Here is a 20,465-nt window from a genome sequence, read left to right on the forward strand (position 1 = left end):
CTCTTCCCCATCTTCGATGCTCTTCTTTGGATGCACTTCAGCCTCTCAATGTCCCTCTTGGGGTGAGGAGCCCAAATGTGAAGCCAGTACTCAGCTGTGGCTTCAGCAGTGCTGAGCAGAGGGGCACAATCCCATCCTGAGCCCTGCTGGCCAGGCTGTTGCTGATCCATGCCAGGATGCCATTGGCCTTGGCCACTTGGGTACATTGCTGGCTCATATTCACCTCAGTTTGCTGTGTCTTCCGGCTCAGCCAAATGATGCTGCCATGGTGGCAGCAGCAGCATCATCTGCCGTGGCAAACTGGAGGTGAATAGAGGTTTGCTCAGTGTGCCTGGGGGCGTTAGCAGTGCCCTCTCTTTGCACTGCTGTTGTTGCAGCTGCCCTGACAACACTGCACGTGGGAACTGCTTTAGTTTCATTCTTGGAAAGAGATTTTTGTGTGGGGAGGCTGTGAAGATGGGTAGGGAGAGGCAATGGCTTGAACCTGGAGCAGGGCAGAGTTAGGTTGGACATCAGGAGAGTCACAGTGAGAGTGGTGAAATACTGGAACAGGTTGCTCAGAGATGTGGGTGAGGTCCCATCTCTGGAGGCATTGATGATCAGACTTGATGTGTCCCTGGGCAGCCTGCTCTAGCTGGAGATGCCCCTGCTGAGTGCAGGGGGTTGGACAAGATGAGCTTTGAGGGTACCTTCTAGTCTGATGCAGCTTGTAAATCTGTAAGTTGCATGAAGGCTTTTGGTAGTGTCTTACTCTTGAGCTGGAGCTGTCTTTCAAACATTCCTGCCCTCCAGGTGCCCCTGGGTTGCAGCAGTGTGTGCTAACAGTCTGCAGAACATCCAAAGAACCTGCAGGAGTAGCTCACCTACCTGCTGCTTTCAGAAGCAGTCCAGTACTGTCTGGGTCAGCTCTGCAGGGCTTTGGCTCTCAGCTCCAGCTTTCCATCCACCACCTTCAGAGTAACTCAGTCATTGCAGTGCTTCAGGGCAACTGGGACCTGAGAGTCTCAGTGGCTCCTCTCCTCCTCCAGAGCTCTAGGTGTGGAATGTGGATCAAGAGAAGCAGATTTCTGAAGAGCACAGAAGTATTTGTGGATGTGGAAGGCAGAGATGAGTGGTGCAGGGAGGAGCTGGTGTGCTTGTGTCAGTGCTAGTCACTCACAAGTCATCGAGCGGGGTGTGAGCGAGCAGCCACCTCCTCTTGGTTTAGTGAACTTCGTTGAACATCCTCTGCTTCTGAACAAAACTTGGCTGTTGAGGGGTATCTCTCGGTAAAAATAACTCCAGACATTCTTCCTTCATGGGGAGCATGACAGGACTGTGAGAGCTGGAAGGGAAAACCACTGCTCTGCAGTGCTGCTCTGTTAATTATGGAGTGGTTGGTGGATGTGGCTAAGTTCTGTTGGGAACAGCAGGGATGAGGAAAGGAAGAAGAAAATCAGATTGATATAATGGTTTGAGTTGGAAGGGACCTCAAAGCTCATCCACTTCCAACCCCTGCCATGGGCAGGGACACCTCCCACCAGCACAGCTTGCTCAAGGCTTCATCCAGCCTGGCCCTGAACACCCCCAGGCAGGGGCATCCACAGCCTCCCTGGGCAGTCTGTGCCAGTGTCTCACCACCCTCACTCTCAGGAATTTCTTCCTCATCTCCTCTCTCCCAGCTCAAAGCCATTGTCCCTCATCCTGTCACTCCCAGGCCTTGTCAAAAGTCCCTTCCCAGCTCTCTTGCAGCCACTTCAGGTACTGGAAGGCTGTTCTGAGGTCTGCCTGGAGCCTTCTCTTCTCCAGGCTGAACAAGCCCAACTCTCTCAGCCTGTCCCCGTAGGGAGGTTCTCCAGCCTCTGTTCCTCTTGGCAACCTCCTCTGGACCCTCTCCAGCCATTTGATGTCCCTCTTGTGCTGTGTTCCCAGAGCTGGAGGCAGTGCTGCAGGTGAGTGCTGAGCAGAGCAGAGGGGCAGAATCCCCTCCCTGTGCTGCTGCTCTCCCTGCTCTGGCTGCAGCCAGCACACAGCTGGCTCTGGGCTGCCAGCGACCAGTGCTGGCTGCTGGGCACTTTGGCACCTGCTGGCACCCCCAAGGCCTAATTCTTGAGAGTGCAGCTGAGCACACGGTAGGCAAAGAGTGAGGAAGATCAAGAGAGAATGGAAGTTGGCTGGAAATGGCTATTCCTTGGGAGAAACAGCAACACACTGTTCGCCAGAGTGGAAGTGGGAAAGATGGACAGAGTGAGGGAAGAGCAGAGAGGAAGGGCAGTGGTGTAAGGGAAGTCCGTCTAAAGGAAGAGTTAAATAGTGACAGGTGGGTGACAGTGGCTGAGGCTGCTGAGAGGTTTCTGTGTCACTAAGATCTCTCCAGTAGATGTCTTCAGGGTGCAGCGTCTGCAGCCTGTGTGCTCCTCAGCCAGCAGCTCCCCAGAATCACTGCTGGGGACTTCTGCTCAGCTGCAGCTGTGGAGCTGAGGGCAGCGGTTCTGTTCTCTGGCCATGTTATGTTGCTGCCATCTACTCAGCTCAAAATAAAAGGCTTTGGAAACGTTTTTTTGGAGTGCAGTTTTCCAGACACTCAACCACCTCTTCCCAACCACTGGAGTGTTTGCAAAGCTAAGCTTTAATTGCCTCCTCCCACGCAAAGGAAGCAGTGATGGGACCCAGCTCCATCCCTAGATGACAGGGGTTCTGCATTCCAGAAGAAACCTTCCAAAAAAGAGGTTTGAAACAAAAAAAGGACACTTCCTTCTCTGCACTTGTTGCTGTGCTGATCTGCAGCCTGCCCTGAGACCCTGGGTTAACCCCAGGGGGACAGTCTGGCCTAGCAACAGCTTCATTTGCTGCTTCTCTGTGGACATGCCCAGATGCTCTTCCTCCTGACTGCTGGAGTCACAAACTCTTTCTGCAGAGCTACTTTTCCTTGATTCATAGAATCACAGAGTGGCTCAGATTGGAAGGGACCTCACAGGTCATCTACTCCAACTTCCTAGCTAGGCTGCATCATCCAGTCTGGCCTTGAACACCCCCAGAGAGGAGGCAGCCACAGCCTCCCTGGGCAGCCTGTGCCAGAGTCTCACCACTTCATACTCCTTCCTCAGCTCCAGTCTAACCCTGCTCTGCCTCAGCTCCAAACCATTCCCCCTTGGCCTGGCTCTAGACCCCCTCAGCACAAATCCCTCTGCAGCCTTCCTGCAGGATCCCTTCAGGCACTGGCAGCAGCTCAGAGGTGCCCCTGGAGCCTTCTCATCTGCAGGCTGCACCCCCCCAGCTCCCTCAGCCTGAGCTCACAGCAGAGCTGCTCCAGCCCTGGGCTCATCTTTGTGGCCTTCTCTGGCCTCACTCCACAGCTCTGTGTCCTTCTTGTGCTGGGGACAGCAGCACTGGAGGCAGGGTTGGAGGTGAGGTCTGAGCAGAGCCAAGGGGCACAATCCCCTTTTTTGCTCTGCTGCTTACACTGCTCTGGCTGCAGCCAGCACACAGCTGCCTGCTGGGCTGCAGGAGGGCACTGCTGGCTCCTGGGGAGCTGCTCAGCGCCCCCAAGGCTCTTTCTTCAAGGCTGCTCTCAGCCCACTCTGCACCTAGCCTGGATTTTTGCCTGGGGTTGTTCCAACCCAGGTGCAGGGCTTTGCACTTGTTGAACCCCATGTAGTTAGCACTGGCTCACTTCTAAAGCCTGTGGAGCTCCCTCTGGATGCCACCCCTGCCCTCAGGTGAATCCAGCTCACCACACAGCTTGATGTCAGTAGCAGACCTGCTGAGGATGCACTCAATGCCACTGTCCTTATTGCTGACAATTCTGGCTTTTTGTTTTGAGGGGAGGAATCTGGGAGAGAGAGGAGGGCCAGGCTGTGCCCCTGTTGTTTGAAAGGACAGGCTGGACAGGCAGGCATTGGGTTAGCAGTGTGGTTGTAGGTAGAGATTTGAGTCTGCTGCTTGCAGCTGGGTGCTGCAGGGCTCTGCTGAGGTTCTGGATGGTGACCCTCACACTGCAGGTGCAGCTGTTGGTGTTTGGAGGTTGATCCATGGATACACTTTAGACAGCAGCCCTCAGCATCCCAGGCCTGAGCTGCTTGTCTATGAAATAAATATCTGGGACCTACCTGCTGCAGCAGGGTGCCATAGAGCAGGAGACAAAGTGGATTAGTCCACAGCTGGGCTGTAGCAGGGAGATGACTTTGTTGTACCTGGGCAGCCTTTACAGCTGCCTTGAGCGTTCCTTGTCCTCTGCAGAGCCGAGCTTGCAGAGCCCTTGCACTGACTGGTAGTGTGCCAGCTCTTGCTGTGCCTAGGCAGCAGCTCTGCTGCTGGCCAGCAGTAGCTGTTCCACGTTGTGCCAGCTGAACACTCGTGTGGCTGATGCCGACATGTCTGAAGTCGTTCAGGCTCCAGATGAAGCTTTACTTGCAAGCTTGCAATACAGCACTGCAGGGGCATGGTGCAGTGCACTGGAGTAGTGTTGGCTGGCAAATGCCTTGCCTCTGAGCGTGACTTGTTGTGAGGCTTCCTTATGGAACAGGAAAGAGAGGAGGGAAGGAAGGAAAAGGAGGAGAGGGAAGGGAAGAGGGAAAGGAGGAAGGAAAGAAAAGGAGGGAAAAGGGAGGAAAGAAAAGAGGGAAAGAAGAAGAAGAGGAAGGAAGGAGGGAAAGAAGGCTGGAGGCAGGGGATGGGGGAAGCTTTAGTATTTTGCAGTAAAATATTTTCAGGGCTCCCCTTTAAGCTGCTGGGGCCAAAGTTAAGACAAGAAGGGCCTGACTGAAATCTTCTCGCTGTGCAGGGGGCTGCAGCGTGCCGTAAGGGCCTGGCCTCTGTTGTCCCTCGGTGTGCATGGCAGCCTTGCAGAGCAGACTGGTCTGCAGTGGAGGGGCAGGGAGCACTGGCACTCAGGCTCCCCAGGGGCTGGCTCTGGTGCAGCAAGCAGCGTTTACCACTTTGTGGTGTTGCCTACCCAGAAGAACGTTGCTGTGCCTCAGGGAACATAATCCTCTCCTGCCTGGGCTTCTTCCAATGAACCATGCTCCCAGATGGACGAGACAGACACCCTGCAGCAGAAAACAGAACTCTGATTTCGTAACATTGCTGCCCAAATCTCAGGAAGTCTTTCTGAGAGCCTGAGTGCAGCTCTGCCAGTCTCAGCTGGGAAGTGCTGCCACACTGCCACTCTGGAGGGGCTTTATTTGGGTTTGGCTCTTATACCCATTTGGTGGCACAATGAACCCCTGGGTTGCAGACATGTCTGACCTACACTGAAGCTCCAGGAGGGACTACTGAGGCTCCACCTGGTGCCACTGCAGTGTGGTGGCACCGCAAGGTTGCCTTAGGTGGTGTAGGTCCCAGAGGTTAGGTAGCTGTTGGAAGATGTGGGAATAAAGCTGTTCCAGCCAGAGCAGCTGTAGTTGGGTTTGTGTCACAGCCTGACTGTGGTTACGTGTCAGGAACTGACCAGGTCACACCCCTCTGGGGTTGGTACTGGGACCAGTGCTGTGTAACATCCGTGTGGGTGGCAGGGCCAGCGGCGCTGGGGCACTCTCAGCACGTTTGCCAATGACACCACACTGTGGTGTGGCTGACATGCTGGAGAGAGGGAATCCACCCAGAGGGACCTGGACAGGTTGACCCAAGCCAAGCTCATGAAGTTCAGCAAGCCCAAGTTGGAAGGTCCTGCACCTGGGTCAGGGCAATCCCAAGCATAAACCAGGCTGGGCAGCCTTGGAGGTGTCAGTTGGCGACAGACTCCCCAGGAGCCAGCAACGATCACTGGCAGCCCAGAGCCAATTGTGTGCTGGCTGCATCCAGAGCGGGGAGAGCAGCAGCACAGGGAGGGGATCTCAGGCTTACAGATGTCAGGGGTTGGAAAGCACCCAAAGAGATCACCAAACCCAACCCCCCTGCCAGAGCAGGACCATCCAATATAGCTCAGGGCACATAGGAACACATCCAGACAGGCCTGGAAAGGCTCCAGAGAAGTAGACTCCACAGCCTCTCTGGGCAGCCTGTGCCAGGGCTCTGGGACCCTTACAGGAAAGCAGTTAACCTTGTGTTGAGCTGGAACCTCCTGTGCTGCAGCTTCCATCCATTGCTGCTTGTCCTATCCCAGGGAGCAGTGAGCAGAGTCTGTCCCCCCCCCCAACCCCCAGCCGTCAGATAGTTATAGACATTGATTCAATCCCTTCTCAGTCTTCTCTTCCCCAGACTAAGCAGCCCCAGGCTGCTCAAGGCCTCATCCAGTCTGGCATTGAACACCTCCAGGCAGGAGGCATCCTCAGCCTCCCTGGGCAGCCTGTGCCAGTGTCTCACCACCCTCCCTCTCAAGAATTTCTTCCTCATCTCCACTCTCACTCTCCCCTCTCCCAGCTCAAAGTTGTTGTCCCTTGTCCTGTCACTCCCAGCCCTTGTCAAATGTCTCTCCCCAGATCTCCTGGAGCCTCTTCAGGTACTGGAAGGCTGTTCTAAGGCCTCTCCAGAGCCTTCTCTAGGTGGAACAGCCCCAACTCTCTCAGCCTGTCCCCACAGGGGAGGTCTCCAGCCCTCTGAGCATCTTCATGGTGTCATCTGGATCTACTCCATCAGCTCCATGTCCTTCTTGTGTTGGCACCCCAGAGCTGGCCCCAGCCCTGCAGGACAGGTTTCCCCAGAGCAGAGGGGCAGGATGCCCTCTCCCCAGCTCTGCCCACACTGCTTTGGATGCAGCCCAGGCTGCCCTTGTCCTTCTGTGCTGCCAGTGCCCACTGCTGGCTCCTGCCCAGCTTCTCATCTGTTGCTTAAAGCAATTTTTCCTGAGAAAGCAGTGGGTGGAAAGGTGACAGCTGTGAGCTCTCCATACCTCCCCAGGTGCTGCTGAGCCAGAAGCTCTGTGTTCTGACAGTGCCCCTTTCCGGACTTGGGCAGGGCTCCAGGACTTGTCACCCACTGCCATTGTGCACTGCCAGCTCTCCTGGCCTCTAGTCACTGTACAGACATGGGTGATGTGTACTGGCCCTCGAGCAGATGTGTGGAGCATCTCACACACTTGATGAGGTTGAAAGGAGTCTTCCTCTGTATGTGCTGGAGCAGCCAGCATGGTGCTTGTTTGATAACTTCAGTGCATTCAGCAGCCAAACTAAACCTGGCTCAGTGTAAGACACTGTGGCCTGTCTGAGCTCTCAAGTCGCCTCCCAAGCTATGGACCAGCATCTCCTGTGAACTGGATACTAGGAAGTGGCAAAATGTTTCCCTGACTAAGAAAATTACAGGCATCACCTGAGAGCCATGGCTTCTGTTGGTGGCCAACAGGCAACCTTCACCTTCCTGTAGCAACTAGGGGCAGGGAAGGAGTGGAGCAGAGAGGTTTCTGTAGTCAATCTATGTGACCATAAACGTCTTCACATTGGTGTTCCTGTTTAAACTGTGTCCAGTTAACTCTGGGCCTCTCAGTTCAAGAGAGATGTTGAGGTGCTGGAAGGTGTTGAGAGAAGGGCAGCAAGGCTGGGGAGGGGCCTGGAGCACAGCCCTGTGAGGAGAGGCTGAGGGAGCTGGGGGTGTGCAGCCTGCAGCAGAGGAGGCTCAGGGCAGAGCTCATTGCTGCCTGCAGCTGCCTGCAGGGAGGCTGTAGCCAGGTGGGGTTGGGCTCTGCTGTCCAAGGGGACACAGCATGAAGCTGTGCCAGGGGAGGTCTAGGCTGGATGTTAGGAGGAAGTTGTTGGCAGAGAGAGTGATTGGCATTGGAATGGGCTGCCCAGGGAGGTGGTGGAGTGGCCGTGGCTGGAGGTGTTGCAGCCAAGCCTGGCTGGGGCACTGAGTGCCATGGTCTGGTTGACTGGCCAGGGCTGGGTGCTAGGTTGGGCTGGCTGAGCTTGGAGCTCTCTGCCAACCTGCCTGATTCTATGATTCTGTGAAAGCTTCCTGGACACCACAAGCCCAACAGAACAAAATATAGGAGGCCTCCCCTCTCCCCCTGTGAAAGAAAAGTAGGTGGAAGAATCCAAGGGGTAGAAGACCCAGAGAAAGAGCCTTAAACTGCTTTGGGAGTTAAAAAGAAAACATTAACAATAAATCAAAGGTATTTAAGGTAAAGGAGGGCTAGAGTGGTGTCAGGGAAGGGAGCAGGCACAAATACATGTGTGAAAGCAGGCTGGATGGCAGTGGAGTCTCTGGACTGAGGTGGTTTGTCCTTAGGGTGCAGGAGGCAGCTGGGCTGGCCACCTGCTTGGCAGTGGCAGCTGCAGGAGGAGATGCTGCAGAGGTGAAGGCAGGAAGCAGAGAGCAGGAAGCTCATCTGCCTCTTAAAGAGGGTCCTGGGAGGAAGTGGGGATGGGATCAACTTTGACCTGGGAGGTCCTGTCCCCAGGTGGTGCCAGGGACACCTGGGGTCAGGTTTCCAGAGCACTCCCCCAGCCCAGCTGGGCTTAACCTGGGACACTTTGTGAGAAGAATACCTTCTCGTGGCTGGACTCAGTAGCTTGATGCTGTTGGCTGAGGCCTGGAGCAGCCTGGGCTGGTGGGAGGTGTCCCTGCCCATGGCAAGGGATTGGCACTGGATCAGCTTGAAGGTCCCTTCCTATCCAACCTGTTCTGAGAGTGGGCCAGCTGGGAAAATGGTTGTGGCCATGCAGCAGTAATCAGTTATGAACAGCACAGCTACTCCTGAGTGAAAACTGCTTGTGAAGGCCTCCTCCCTTACAGCTTCAGCAGCCTGGTGCCGTTCTGTAGCAGGAGAGAAAAGCTACCCAAAGAGAGGCTTTCCAAAGTGCTCAGTGCTCACTTAGGATTAACTGCCCTTCTTTCCTGTCCCACAGGTGCTGTGTGTCTGCATGCTCACCACCATCCTGGGCTGTATCTTTGGCCTGAAGCCCAGCTGCTCCAAGGATGGTAACCAGCACCCCTGCTTCTGCCAGCTCCCAGCACCCCTGCTTGGCCTCTCGGCTGGCGTGGCCTTGTGTGCCTGTGACGCTGCTCTTGGTGCTCCTTACCTTGGGCTTTGCAGTTCCCTGGGCTTGGGTTTGGCCTCTTTTGGCCATGCTGGCTCTGGCCCCTTTTGGCCATTCTGGCCTTTGTGCCTGTTCTGGGTTTAGTCCCTTTGTTTTTCAGCCATTCTGGGCTTTGTCCCTTTGCGCCCATCCTGGGCTTTGTGCCCATTTTGGGCTTTGGCTTTTTTTGGCCTCTCTTGGCTTCCCTGTGTTTTGGCTGCTTTTGGCCTTTTTGGCTTGTTGCTTTTTAGGTTTTTTTTTTTCACTAATTTGGGTTTTGGCCTTCTTTGTTGGCTTTTTGGGTTGGGTTTTGTTGTCTCTTTTTTTTTTTTTTTTACCAGTTTGGGGTTTGGCCTTTTTTGGGGTCTGAGCCTTTTTGGTTTCTTTTTTTGGTCTGATGGTTTGGATGTTTTTTTGGGTGTGTTTTTTTCCTTTTGGCCTTTTTGGTTAGTGTTTCCTGTTTTTCTAAACCAGCTTTGCTCCTGCCAGCCTTTCACACTGCAGGAAGAGGACTGGCAGTGGCTGCTCGGAGCAGCTAGAGGCTGCTGGGAGCTGAAGCCGAGGAGTGCTCAGCACCTGTGCCACAGTGCCACTGTGGTGAGGTCCCACAGCTGTGTTTTCTCAGCTCACTGCACGCACACACTCCCAGCACCCTCCCCCCCAGCACCAACGTTTTGTTATTTCTTCTTGTCCTCAGACTTGTTTGGCTTTGGGTTTTGTTTGTTTGGTTTTTTTTTAATAATTTTTCCCCCAACTTTTCCACTCAATTATGGGGTGGGGGAAAAAAAGAAGTTGTGTTTTTATGGTTAGAATTGTAGTCTGAAAATGTTCCTTGTGGAACTCCTCTGGCTGGTTTCTGTCCTGAAAACTGTGGTTTTTCTCACTGGTGGAGTTTGTTCAGGTAGCAGGCTGCAGAAGGTATTCCCAGAAATGCAGTTTTGCTGTGGGAGCAGCTGTCTGGAGTGATTGGGAAGGTGAAGCTGTTTAACCAGCAGCCCTACCATCACTTTAAAATGCACTCCAGATTATTGATTCCCCACCAGAATCTTTTTAGGGTTTTTCCTCACTTTGTTAGAGCTTTGGCTCATTATTATCCCATCTTCCTAGTGCCACACACCAAGGTGCTTGAGGAGAGGGGCCAGATGATGAAGTTTTTACCTTACTCCCTTCTGTTGAGACCTCACTCGGGGTGCTGCATCCAGTTCTGAGGCCCTCAACACAATAGGAACAGAGACCTGTGGGAGTAGGTCAAGAGGAGGCTACAAAGATGCTCAGAGGGCTGGAGAACCTCTTGTCTGTGGGGACAGGCTGGGAGAGTTGGGGCTGTTCAGGCTGGGGAGGGGAAGGCTCCAGGGAGACCTTAGAGCAGCGTTTCAATATCTGAGAGGGACCTGGGGAGGGACTGTTCAGAAGGGGCTGTGGTGATAGGCTGAGGGCAATCACAGAATGAACCAGGTTGGAAAAGACCTTTGAGATCATTGAGTTCAACCTATCCCCTAACACCTCTGAATTAACTAACCCCTGGTGCTGAGTGCCTCATCCAGGCTCCAGTGGTTTGGAACTGCAGCAGGGCAGACTTAGGTTGGGCACCAGGAGGAAGTTGTGCACCATGAGAATGTGAAATACTGGCACAGGTTGCCCAGGGCTGTGGTTGAGGCCCCGTCCCTGGAGACATTGAAGGTCAAAGTTACTGTGTCCCTGTGCAGCCTGCTCTGGTTGGAGATGTCCCTGCTGAGTGCAGGGGGGTTGGACAAGAGGGTCCCTTCCAGCCCTGTGCCTGTTGATTGCAGAGGATGAGACTGCTCAGCTACTGAAGTGATGTGAATGCTTCATGCCACCAGCTGTGTTTTTTACCTCAGGCAGCCTCAGGCTCTTCTTTCTGCTTTTGATGAAGGCTGCCCAGAAGGGAAGGCAGGGAGCAGTGTACTTAGGTTTGCATCCCCTGTGTCTGGGGTGGGACAGCCCTTCTGGCAGTAGTGCCTCAGCAATGGCCCAGTGGGATGTGGAACTGGGGCTTCTCCACTCCCAATGGTTCGTGTGGAGACAGTGCCAAGAGGGCATGAGCATGGGCAGCTGCAAGCCCAGCCTCGGCAGTCTGGGTTCTAATTAATGTTTAATTACAGTAAGGGGAACACTGTCAGGCACGCAGTGATCTGCACTCTGCCAAAGCAGTTCACTCTGTAGGGCATCCCTGCTGAAAACCTGGCTCCAGATCTCCTCTGGCAGAGTCCTGTGTTCTGAATGACTGCCCCCACCCCTGTCTTCTGCTGAGGCAGAAGGGCAAGAGCAGAGCTGGAGCCTTCTGTTTGCACTTGTTTGTGCCAGTGGGGAAACAGCACACTCCTGCTCAGCCAGAGAGGAGCTCTTTGTTCCCTGCGATCAGAAAATGGTTTTGTTCAAAAGGAGAGACTAAAGAGCTGGGTCAGGACTTGCCTTTCCCTTTGGCAGTCCTACTTTTGCAGCCGTGCTGGAACTGTGTGCTGCCAGCTCTGCTCCTGCCACGCTCACCTTGCTGATCGCTTTTCCACGCTGGGGGCTCTGGGCTCTGGCACTGACATCTATCTGACACTGTCACTTACAGTGAAAACCTGCAAGGGACGTTGCTTTGAAAGGACCTTTGGAAGCTGCCGTTGCGATAGAGACTGTGGCAAGATTGGGAACTGCTGCTTGGATTACCAGGAGATGTGCATCCAGCCGGGTGAGGATGGGGGCAGCACGGGGAGGCCGTGGCAGTCCTGCGGCACGCTGGGGGCTCTCAGCCCTGGCTGCTCGCAGAAGGGCTGCAAGGGCAAAGGCAGCTGCTGGTGGCTCTGATGCCAGTGCTCTCCACCTCCTTGAGCTCCTCCGTGGCAGCCCCTGGTGCTGGTGGCACTGGGAACTCCCGTGGTTGTGCAGCTGCTGCAGACAAACAGGGCTTGTGTTGCAGGCAGCTGGCCCCGGGCATCTGCCATGGCAGCAGGCTGCTGGCACATAGCCGCTGTGGGCAGGGAGGCTGCCTCTGCCCTCTGCTGCTGCCCTCTCCCTGGAAGGAGAGGAACAACTGGAGGTGCCAGCCGGCCTGTCCTTCTGCCGGGGGGTGAGAGAACAGCGCCCTGCATTGTGCCTGGCCCCCAGGGCAGCTCCTGGGCTCTCAGGCCAGCCAGGAACAGAAGTGCCTTCTGTGTTGTTGTGTCATCAGCCTGTGCAAAAAGGGCAGGACAGAAGCTCTGAAGCAACCCGAGTCTCCTTACCCAGCTGCTCAGACCCTCTGCTTTGCACCTCCCTAGCCTGAGTGTGCAGCAAGGGTCAGGTACTGGCACCCGGGACAGGGCAGGGTGACAAACCAGACTGCACTGGTGGAGGGACCTGCAAAGTGAGAAGCAGTTCTCATGATTTAGCAGAAAGCAGAGGTCTGAAAGGTGCTGTGGAGGGAAGTTGCAGGAGGTAACAGGAAGGCCAGCACCTGGCTGCTTTCTCTACTTCAGTTTTGCCCTAACACTTCATGTGCAGCATTCTTTGCAGTTGACTCTTTTTATTTTCATTATTCTTTATGTGCATTCCTAAAATTTATCAACATAGTGAAACATTCCAGTGCTGACTCAAAACTAACCAAGGAAGCTGAGCTTCAGCTGGCTGCTGCCAGGGCTTCGCTACACTGCACCAAGCTTTGTGCTTAAGGGAGAGCTGCATGGGATTTATTCTCCACTTTGCTGCACTGCACCACTCTGTTTAAGAATTTTTTAAAGCCAAACTGGTGTCTGTCTTAGCACCAAGAGTTAGAGTTCATTCCTTGGTGGTGTTTCTTCAGACTGATGAACCTTAACAGCAGTGGAGGACTGAAATCTGATTTCCAAGTAGCATCCTGCGAGTGGAACTGTAAGAGGTGCATCTGCCTCTCACAGTAGAGATCTCCTGAGGTTGTGGGAGTTACTAAACCTAAGTATTCATGGAAGTGAGGTTCACCTCCTGAGAATCCAGGCTAGAAACTTAGTGGGTTGAGACTAGCTCTGAAGGAAGAGACTTGTGGGTGTTGTTGCTGAGCAGCTGCCAGCTGCCAGGAGCCAGCAGTGCCCTCATGCAGCCCAGCAGGCAGCTCTGTGCTGGCTGCAGCCAAGAGCAGTGTGGGCAGCAGGGCAGGAGAGGAGATTCTGCCCCTTGGCTCTGCTCTGCTCAGACCTCACCTCCAATCCTGCCTCCAGCTCTGCTGGCCCCAGCAGAGGAAGGACACAGAGCTGTGGAGTGAGGCCAGAGGAGGCCACAAAGATGAGCCCAGGGCTGGAGCAGCTCTGCTGTGAGCTCAGGCTGAGGGAGCTGGGAGGGTGCAGCCTGCAGAGGAGAAGGCTCCAGGGGGACCTCAGAGCTGCTGCCAGTGCCTGAAGGGATCCTGCAAGAAGGCTGCAGAGGGATTTGTGCTGAGGGGGTCTGAGATAGGCCAAGGGGGAATGGTTTGGAGCTGAGGAAGAAGTTCTGAGGGTGGTGAGACTCTGGCACAGGTTGCCCAGGGAGGCTGTAGCTGCCTTCTCTCTGGGGGTGTTCAAGGACAGGTTGGATGAGGCCTCGGGCAACCTGGGCTCGTGGGAGGTGTCCCTGTCCATAGCAGGGAAGTTGGAACAGATGCTCCCTTCCAGCCCAACCCTTTCCTGATGCTAATTGCTGATGCTATATGAAGCTCACCAATTATCCTCTATTCCAAACCTGAGATGTGGCTTCAGTATGTGTAGTGAGACTTCCCTGAAGTATTCACTCAGGTGGTAAATCTGTTTCTGTTCATCCCCACTGACACTGAAGGCTCGACTTGTGTTAAAAAACGATCAGCCTGGAATGCTGTCATGTGCTGGAATGTTTCATTCAGAGAAATCAGTATCACTCAGGAAAAAAGCATCTCTGCTCAAAGCACCAAGGAGGCTGAAGTCAGCAGAATCAGCTTCTGCTTCTCCACGAGTGGCAGGGTGATGTCTGAGACAAGAGGTGCTTAGAGGGGCCTGGTGGTGATGGGTAAAATGCAGCAGGACCTCAGTGCCAGTCAGAAGAAGGCAGTGCTGCTCAGTGGGTTTTAGGCAGTCCAAATTCAGACTCCACTTTGAGTATAGTTGATTATTTTGTCCTTTCTGGGAGCTGCTTTGTGGTCTGCATTAACCACCCCATAGAAATGAGCACATTTCAGGAGGGCTGTGAATGCTTCTTTCTGCTCTGTCACCTTTCTCACTCTGTGCCGCACATTCCTGCTTAGGTGGCTGTGCCCTTGGCCTGCTTAGCCATGGAGGCTGCTGTTGTGCCCAGTGCCAAAGCTTGCAGTGTGGTGCATGCAGGAGAGAGCTCAGGGCTGCTCCTCAGCGAGGATGCACATTTGACACAGTTTTGCTCTGGGTGTGCCAGCTCTGCCCTCAGCACTGGTATTAAGCACTGTGCTCTCCTCCTCTCTGCTCTGTGTCCTAGCCCACATATGGAGCTGCAATAAGTTCAGGTGTGGAGAGAAGAGGCGACCTGAGTACCGCTGCTCCTGTGCAGATGACTGCCTGCAGCACCAGGACTGCTGTGTCAATTACCAGAGCATCTGCAAAGGTGAGCATCCTCAGCAGGTGTCTGCAGTCCCTCCTGTACCCATGTTTGTGTGAAAGCAGCAAGGAGATGACAGAACTTTAAAAGCATGCAGTAAAATGCCCCTCCCCTGCAGCTGTCAGTCAGAGTGTGCTGTGCTGAGGCAGTAACTGTGCTCATTTGTTTTAAGGAGAGGCAAGCTGGGTTGAAGAGGAGTGTGAGGACATGACCGAACCCCAGTGTCCCAAAGGGTGAGGATCCTGCATCTTTGCATAGCTCTGCTCTTTGCTCATGTGCCATTTCTGCCCTTCTCTGCCTCCCTGGGCCTGCCTGCCTGCCTTCCCCACAGCTGGAGCAGCTGGCAGCCAGGGCACACCTGCTCAGCTCCCTTGGGAGATACTCATGAACAGCTCAGGTTACTCTGGCCCAGTAGCACCCTTGTGTCCCAGTGCTTGCCTGAACCCTGCTGTGTCCCAGCTGTGTGTGCCCTGGGCAGGTCTGCCCTCACTGTTCCCAGTGTGCTCCAGTACCCACTGCCCCTCAGATTTTGGGACCCATCCAGGAACTTCAGGCTCCTAAGGCTGCCACCCTCCCCTGTCACTTTTAAAGACCCTTCCACTTCCTTGCCCGTTTCAGCCCGACAGCTGCAGAATGTGCCAGTGGGCATCATTAGAACCAGAGGTTGTTTTGATTGGAACATCAACCCACTCTCACCACTAAGCCACGACCCTCAGCACCACATCTGCACATCTTTTAAATACCTCCAGGGATATCAATGATACTGAAATGTGCTGCACCTGGCTTGGGCAGTCCTTGGCTGGGGATGGTGAGACCGGGAGCAGCCCTGCAGACTTAGGGGTGCAGGTGGGTGAGAAGCTGGGCAGGAGCCAGCAGTGGGCACTGGCAGCACAGAAGGCCAAGGGCAGCCTGGGCTGCATCCAAAGCAGCATGGGCAGAGATGGATCCTGCCCCTCTGCTCTGCTCTGGGGAGACCTCACCTGCAGGGCTGGGGCCGAATATGGGGCACCCAACACAAGAAACACATGGACCTGGTGGAGCAGGTCCAGAGGAGAGCACAAAGATTATCAGAGGGACAGGCTGAGAGATTCGGGGCTGCTCAGCCTGGAGAAGAGAAGGCTCTGGGGAGACTGAAGGAGGCTCCAGGAGAGCTGGGGAGAGACTTTTTGACAAGGGCTTGGAGTGCCGGGATAAGGGACAATGGCTTTGAGCTGGGAGAGTGGAGACTGAGAGTGGAGATGAGGAAGAAATTGTTGAGAGTGAGGGTGGTGAGACACTGGCACAGGCTGCCCGGGGAGGCTGTGGATGCCCCTGCCTGGAGTTGTTCAAGGCCAGGCTGGACGAGGCCTTGAGCAAGCTGTGCTGGTGAGAGCTGTCCTTGCCCATGGCAGGGGTTGGAGCTCAATGAGCTTTAAGATCACTTCCAACCCAAACCATTCTCTGAATCAGCACTCAGGCTGAAATGGTACAGCAGAGCTCCCAGCCAGGGAAAAAATCCACCCTGCTTGTACTGGTTTTGCTTGGGATCTTCACAAGAAGGTGGCAGCTGCCTGCAGCCTGGATGTATGTGTGAGTTACTGATGGAAGCAGCTTAAAGCAGTTCTGACCAACAGGTTTCCCACTGGGTAATAGCTTGTAGGTGTGTTGTGGGGATGGATTCACTTCAGTTGTGTTCTTGCCTGAAAAGTATCAAAAAAGTCTCACCAGAAGTGTTTTCCTTTTGCCCTTGGCGTGGTGGTGTGCTGGGGGTGTTTCTGGTAAAGGAAAACTGGAATGTGGTTCTCTCTCAGGGCTTTTCTGACCTCAGCTGTTTAAGTTGTGCTGCATTTAGTCATTGCAGTTATAAGACTGTAGGAAAAAGAAACTGCAGCCAACTTTTCTGTTTGGAATGTGTTTATTCCAAGTAAGTACTTTTCAATCTGATTCATAGCAAATAACAAACACTGAGACTTGGGGACCTTCATCAGGACAGAAATAGGAGCTTTTGTCCAACTTGGAGCCCAGGTCCATGCAGGAGGATGCTGGAAGCTTTTGCCCTTAGCTCCTGTTCTGAGGTCAGAGCTGTTCAGGACTGTGCTGGGAACTGACTCCAAGATCATAGAATCACAGAACATTCAGGCTGGAAAAGACCCCTGGGATCACCAAGTCCAACCACTGACCCTGCTCTGCAAGGTTCACCTCTAAACCACATCCTCAAGCACCACATCCAAAACACTCTTCAACCCCTCCAGGGTTGGTGACTCCACCACCTCCCTGAGCAGCCTCTGCCAGTGCCTGACCACTCTTGCTGTGAAAAATGTTTCCTAGTGTCCAATTTAAACCTCCCTTGGTGCAGCTTGAGGCCATTCCCTCTTGCTCCATTGCTAATTGCCTGTGAGAGGAGACCAGCACCAACCTCTCCACACCCTCCTTTCAAGGAGCTGAGTCCCTCAGTGTAGCATTTGGAGCTGTTCCCCCAAGGGCTGGATAGAAAAGCAAAAGCCTTGTGCAGATCCACAGTCCAAGCTGGTGGTGTTGAAGGGGCAGGGCAGCTCCTGTTGTTATTCAGAGCCTGCTTCAAGGGCACACAGAGTAACTCTCCTGGAATTGTTTGAATCCTGGCAAACCCAGAAGTGTTGCAACGAGACTCAAGCCAGGAAAGGCTGATGTGTGGTCAAAGTTGAATCAAGCAGTGTTGACTGAGGGCTCAACTCAGACTGCTAGCACACAGGGCTCTCCCATGCTGCCAGCCCTGTAAACAGCCTCCTGATTCCTGTGGTGGGGCCAGCAGCAGCACAGGTAACTGCAGCTCAGTGCCATTCCTGAGCCCGCAGGCTGCCAGCTTCTGCTTTGTGCCACAGGCTGCTGTCTGGAGGCAGGCTGCTGGGTTCCTGGGCTTTGGCCTTGGCTAGGCTTTGGCTTTAGCTGACTTTGCTCTGCTGCAGAATGAGCACAGGCTGAGAGAGTTGGGGCACTGCAGCCTGGAGATGAGAAGGCTTCAAGGAGACCTTGGAGTGGCCTTGTAGGATCTGAGGTGGGCTACAGGAGGGCTGGGGAGGGACTATTGACAAGGTCTTGTAATGACAGAATGAGGAGGAGGAATGGGTTTGAAGTGGCAGAGGGGAGATTTGAACTGGATGTTTGGAAGAAGTTGTTTGCAGTGTGGGTGGTGAGACACTGGCACAGGTTGCCCAGGGAGGTTGTGGATCACAGAAGCATAGAATGTGATCAAAGCTCTGGCAGTTTGGGAGAGCCCTGTGTGCTCCATGACCTCTCTGGAGGTGTTCAGGATCAGGTTGGATGAGACCTTGAGCAGCCTGTTCTAGTTGGAGGGTTGGAACTGGCTGAGCTTTGAGGTCCATTTCAACCTAAACCATTCTATGATTGTATGGACAAAAGGCAGTGCAGTGTTCACTGTGAGATCCTCCTGCTTGCAGTGAGCCTGAGCTTAACATGGGGCAGACACCTAAGGCCCTCCAGGACCAGGTTCTGTCAATAGGATTTACTCTTACCAAGCTGCAGGATTTCAGGGAAGGACTCTTCCCAGTGCCCTAGGCATGAATTCAGCCCTGCCTAAGCACTGTGTCCCAGGGCTCAGCTGGGTGCTTTTCCTGGAGTCTCAGGACCTTTTGCTGTACTTCAAGTGTGCTGCTGTTTATTCTGTCCTCACTGAGCTGATTCCTTCCTCTTGTGTTTGAGGATTGCTGCTGTGCTTCCAGTCGAGGCTTTACTCTGCTCTTGTGAGACCTCACCTCCAACCCTGCCTCCAGCTCTGCTGGCCCCAGCAGAAGAAGGACACAGACCTGTGGAGTGAGGCCAGAAGAGGCCACAAAGATGAGCCTAGGGCTGAAGCAGCTCTGCTGTGAGCACAGGCTGAGGGAGCTGGGGGGGTGCATCCTGCAGAGGAGAAGGCTCCAGGGGGACCTCAGAGCTGCTGCCAGTGCTTGAAGGGATCCTGCAGGAAGGCTGCAGAGGAACTTGTGCTGGGGGGCTCTGAGACAGGCCAAGGGGGAATGGTTTGGAGCTGAGGCAGAGCAGGGTTAGAGTGGAGCTGAGGAAGAAGTTCTCCAGTATGAAGGTGGTGAAACACTGGAATAAGCTGCCCAGGAAGGCTGTGACTGCCTCCTGCCTGGGGATATTCAAGGCCAGGCTGGATGAGGAGCCTTGAGCAGCCAAGTCTGGTTGAGATGTGCCCCTGCCCATGGTGGGAGGTTGGAGCAGATGATCTCTGGGGTCCCTTCTAAACTCAGCCGTTGTGTGGGTGCTGCAGAGCTGTGTGTGACTGCTGCACAGTGCAGAGAAGCTCTGCTGTGCTTCCTGGGCTGTGTGCAGGCAGCAGTGTGTCCGTGGGAGACAGGCAGCTTGCTCTACAGTATATTTAGCCCTCCAAGAGGATTTGCTTTTCCTTCTTTCCTTTTCATTTCTCCTGTGTTTTAACTGTGGTCTCCCTTGCCTGCTGTGAGGCAGGTCAGGTTGGCAGCCTGGGCTGCAGCTCTGGGCTCTTGCCCATGCATACCGGTGAAGCACAGCCAGCCTGCCACAGAAGCCAGTTCAGAGGAGGGGATAATTACCAGAGCAGTTCCTTCAGCAGCAGGCAGGATGTGCCTGTGGTGTGTGCATTTATCCAGGAGCTGTGGAACAGCCTTGTCATGCTGTTTGGATACAGCCAGCCTGAATCATTGGCAGACCCAAGCCCTGAGCCTCCCAGGCTTGCCTGCTCACAGTGTCATTTTGTTGGAGTAGCAGAGGGGACCTTGGCTACCAACAGGAGACAGTCAGGGAGGCTGCTGCAGCTCAGAGCTGGGCTCAGGTCACTTTTCCTGGGGATTTCACTCCAGAGATGGTGCAGTTTGCTGTGAGCTGTCATAGAATCATAGAATCCCAGAATGGGTTAGGTTGAATGGGACCTCAAGTCCCAACCTGCCACCACAGGCAGGGACACCTCCCACTAGAACAGGTCACTCAAGGCCTCATCCAGCCTGGTCCTGAACACCCTCAGGGAGGTTGTGGAGCACATTCTGTGCTTCTGTGCTCCTCAACCTCCCTGGGCAACCTGTGCCAGTGTCTCACCACCCTCGCTGTAAAGAACTTCTTCCTAACATCCACTTTCAATCTCCCCTCTGCCACTTCAAACCCATTCCTCCTCCTCCTGGCATTCCCAGACCTTGTCAATAGTCCCTCCCCAGCCCTCCTGCAGCCCCCTGCAGGTCCTGCAAGGCCACTCCAAGGGCTCCTCCAAGCCTTCTCTTCTCCAGGCTGCACAGCCCCAACTCTCTCAGCCTGTGCTCAGAGCAGAGCTGCTGCAGCCCTCTCGGCATCTTGGTGGCCTCCTCTGGACTGGCTCCAACACTTCCATGTCCTGCTTGTGCTGGGGGCTCCAGAACTGCTCACAGGACTGCAGGTGGGGTCTGGCAAGAGCTCAGCCTCTGTGAGCAGAGCAGGGCACTAAGCAGGAGCTGCAGCTGCGTGGTCAGCAGTGAGCTGGCCTCTGCCCCTGGCTGTGGCAATGCTGTGTTTTGGCAGGCTTAGTCTGACATGTGCCAGAGGGTCAGAGCTGGGTTTGCAGACAACCAAAACATGTACTTAGCAGTTGGCTGCCTGGTAAATGCCAAACCAGGAATGGTTGTGTCAAGTCCCATTCCAAGGAGTTGGGTTAAATTTGGGCTGGGGTTTTTGTTTGGGCTTTTTGGTGCTTGTTAGCTGCAGACTTGTCAGTAAGTAGTAGTGACCAGGCTGTGCCTCAGCTGAGCAGTCTCTGCCTCACAGTTCATGTTTTTCTTGCAGGAAATTTTGCAGTGAAGATGTTCAGACCTCTGCATTGGGAAGAATGAATTTGGGAGGGGAGGTGGAGAAGGCATTGCAAGAGTTGCAGAGATCAGAACCTGTGGTGTGAAAAATCCTCATCACAGGTGCAGAAGTGGTGCAGGGAGCTTCCCTGCTCTGTTCTGCCAAACAGCTGGAATCCTGCTCTGAAGGTCATGGAGTTCTTGTTCCCAGCTGAGCACCCCACCAGGGATGAGC

The 20,465-nt window shown here is 54.3% G+C and overlaps 1 protein-coding gene across 3 annotated transcripts in view; it reads left to right on the plus strand.

Moving 5' to 3' along the window:
- The window catches only part of ENPP1 (ectonucleotide pyrophosphatase/phosphodiesterase 1), an 86,310-nt gene that overhangs the window by 12,358 nt on the left and 53,487 nt on the right, over positions 1-20,465 (plus strand). For all 3 annotated transcript variants that reach the window (XM_064170037.1, XM_064170038.1, XM_064170039.1), the window contains exons 2-5: positions 8,760-8,832; positions 11,512-11,628; positions 14,346-14,471; positions 14,638-14,698. In XM_064170037.1, coding sequence (XP_064026107.1) covers positions 8,760-8,832; positions 11,512-11,628; positions 14,346-14,471; positions 14,638-14,698 — 377 coding nt within the window. The remainder of the gene's footprint in view (positions 1-8,759; positions 8,833-11,511; positions 11,629-14,345; positions 14,472-14,637; positions 14,699-20,465) is intronic.

Source organism: Pogoniulus pusillus, chromosome 33 (assembly GCF_015220805.1).
Source record: "Pogoniulus pusillus isolate bPogPus1 chromosome 33, bPogPus1.pri, whole genome shotgun sequence".
NCBI lineage: Eukaryota > Metazoa > Chordata > Aves > Piciformes > Lybiidae > Pogoniulus > Pogoniulus pusillus.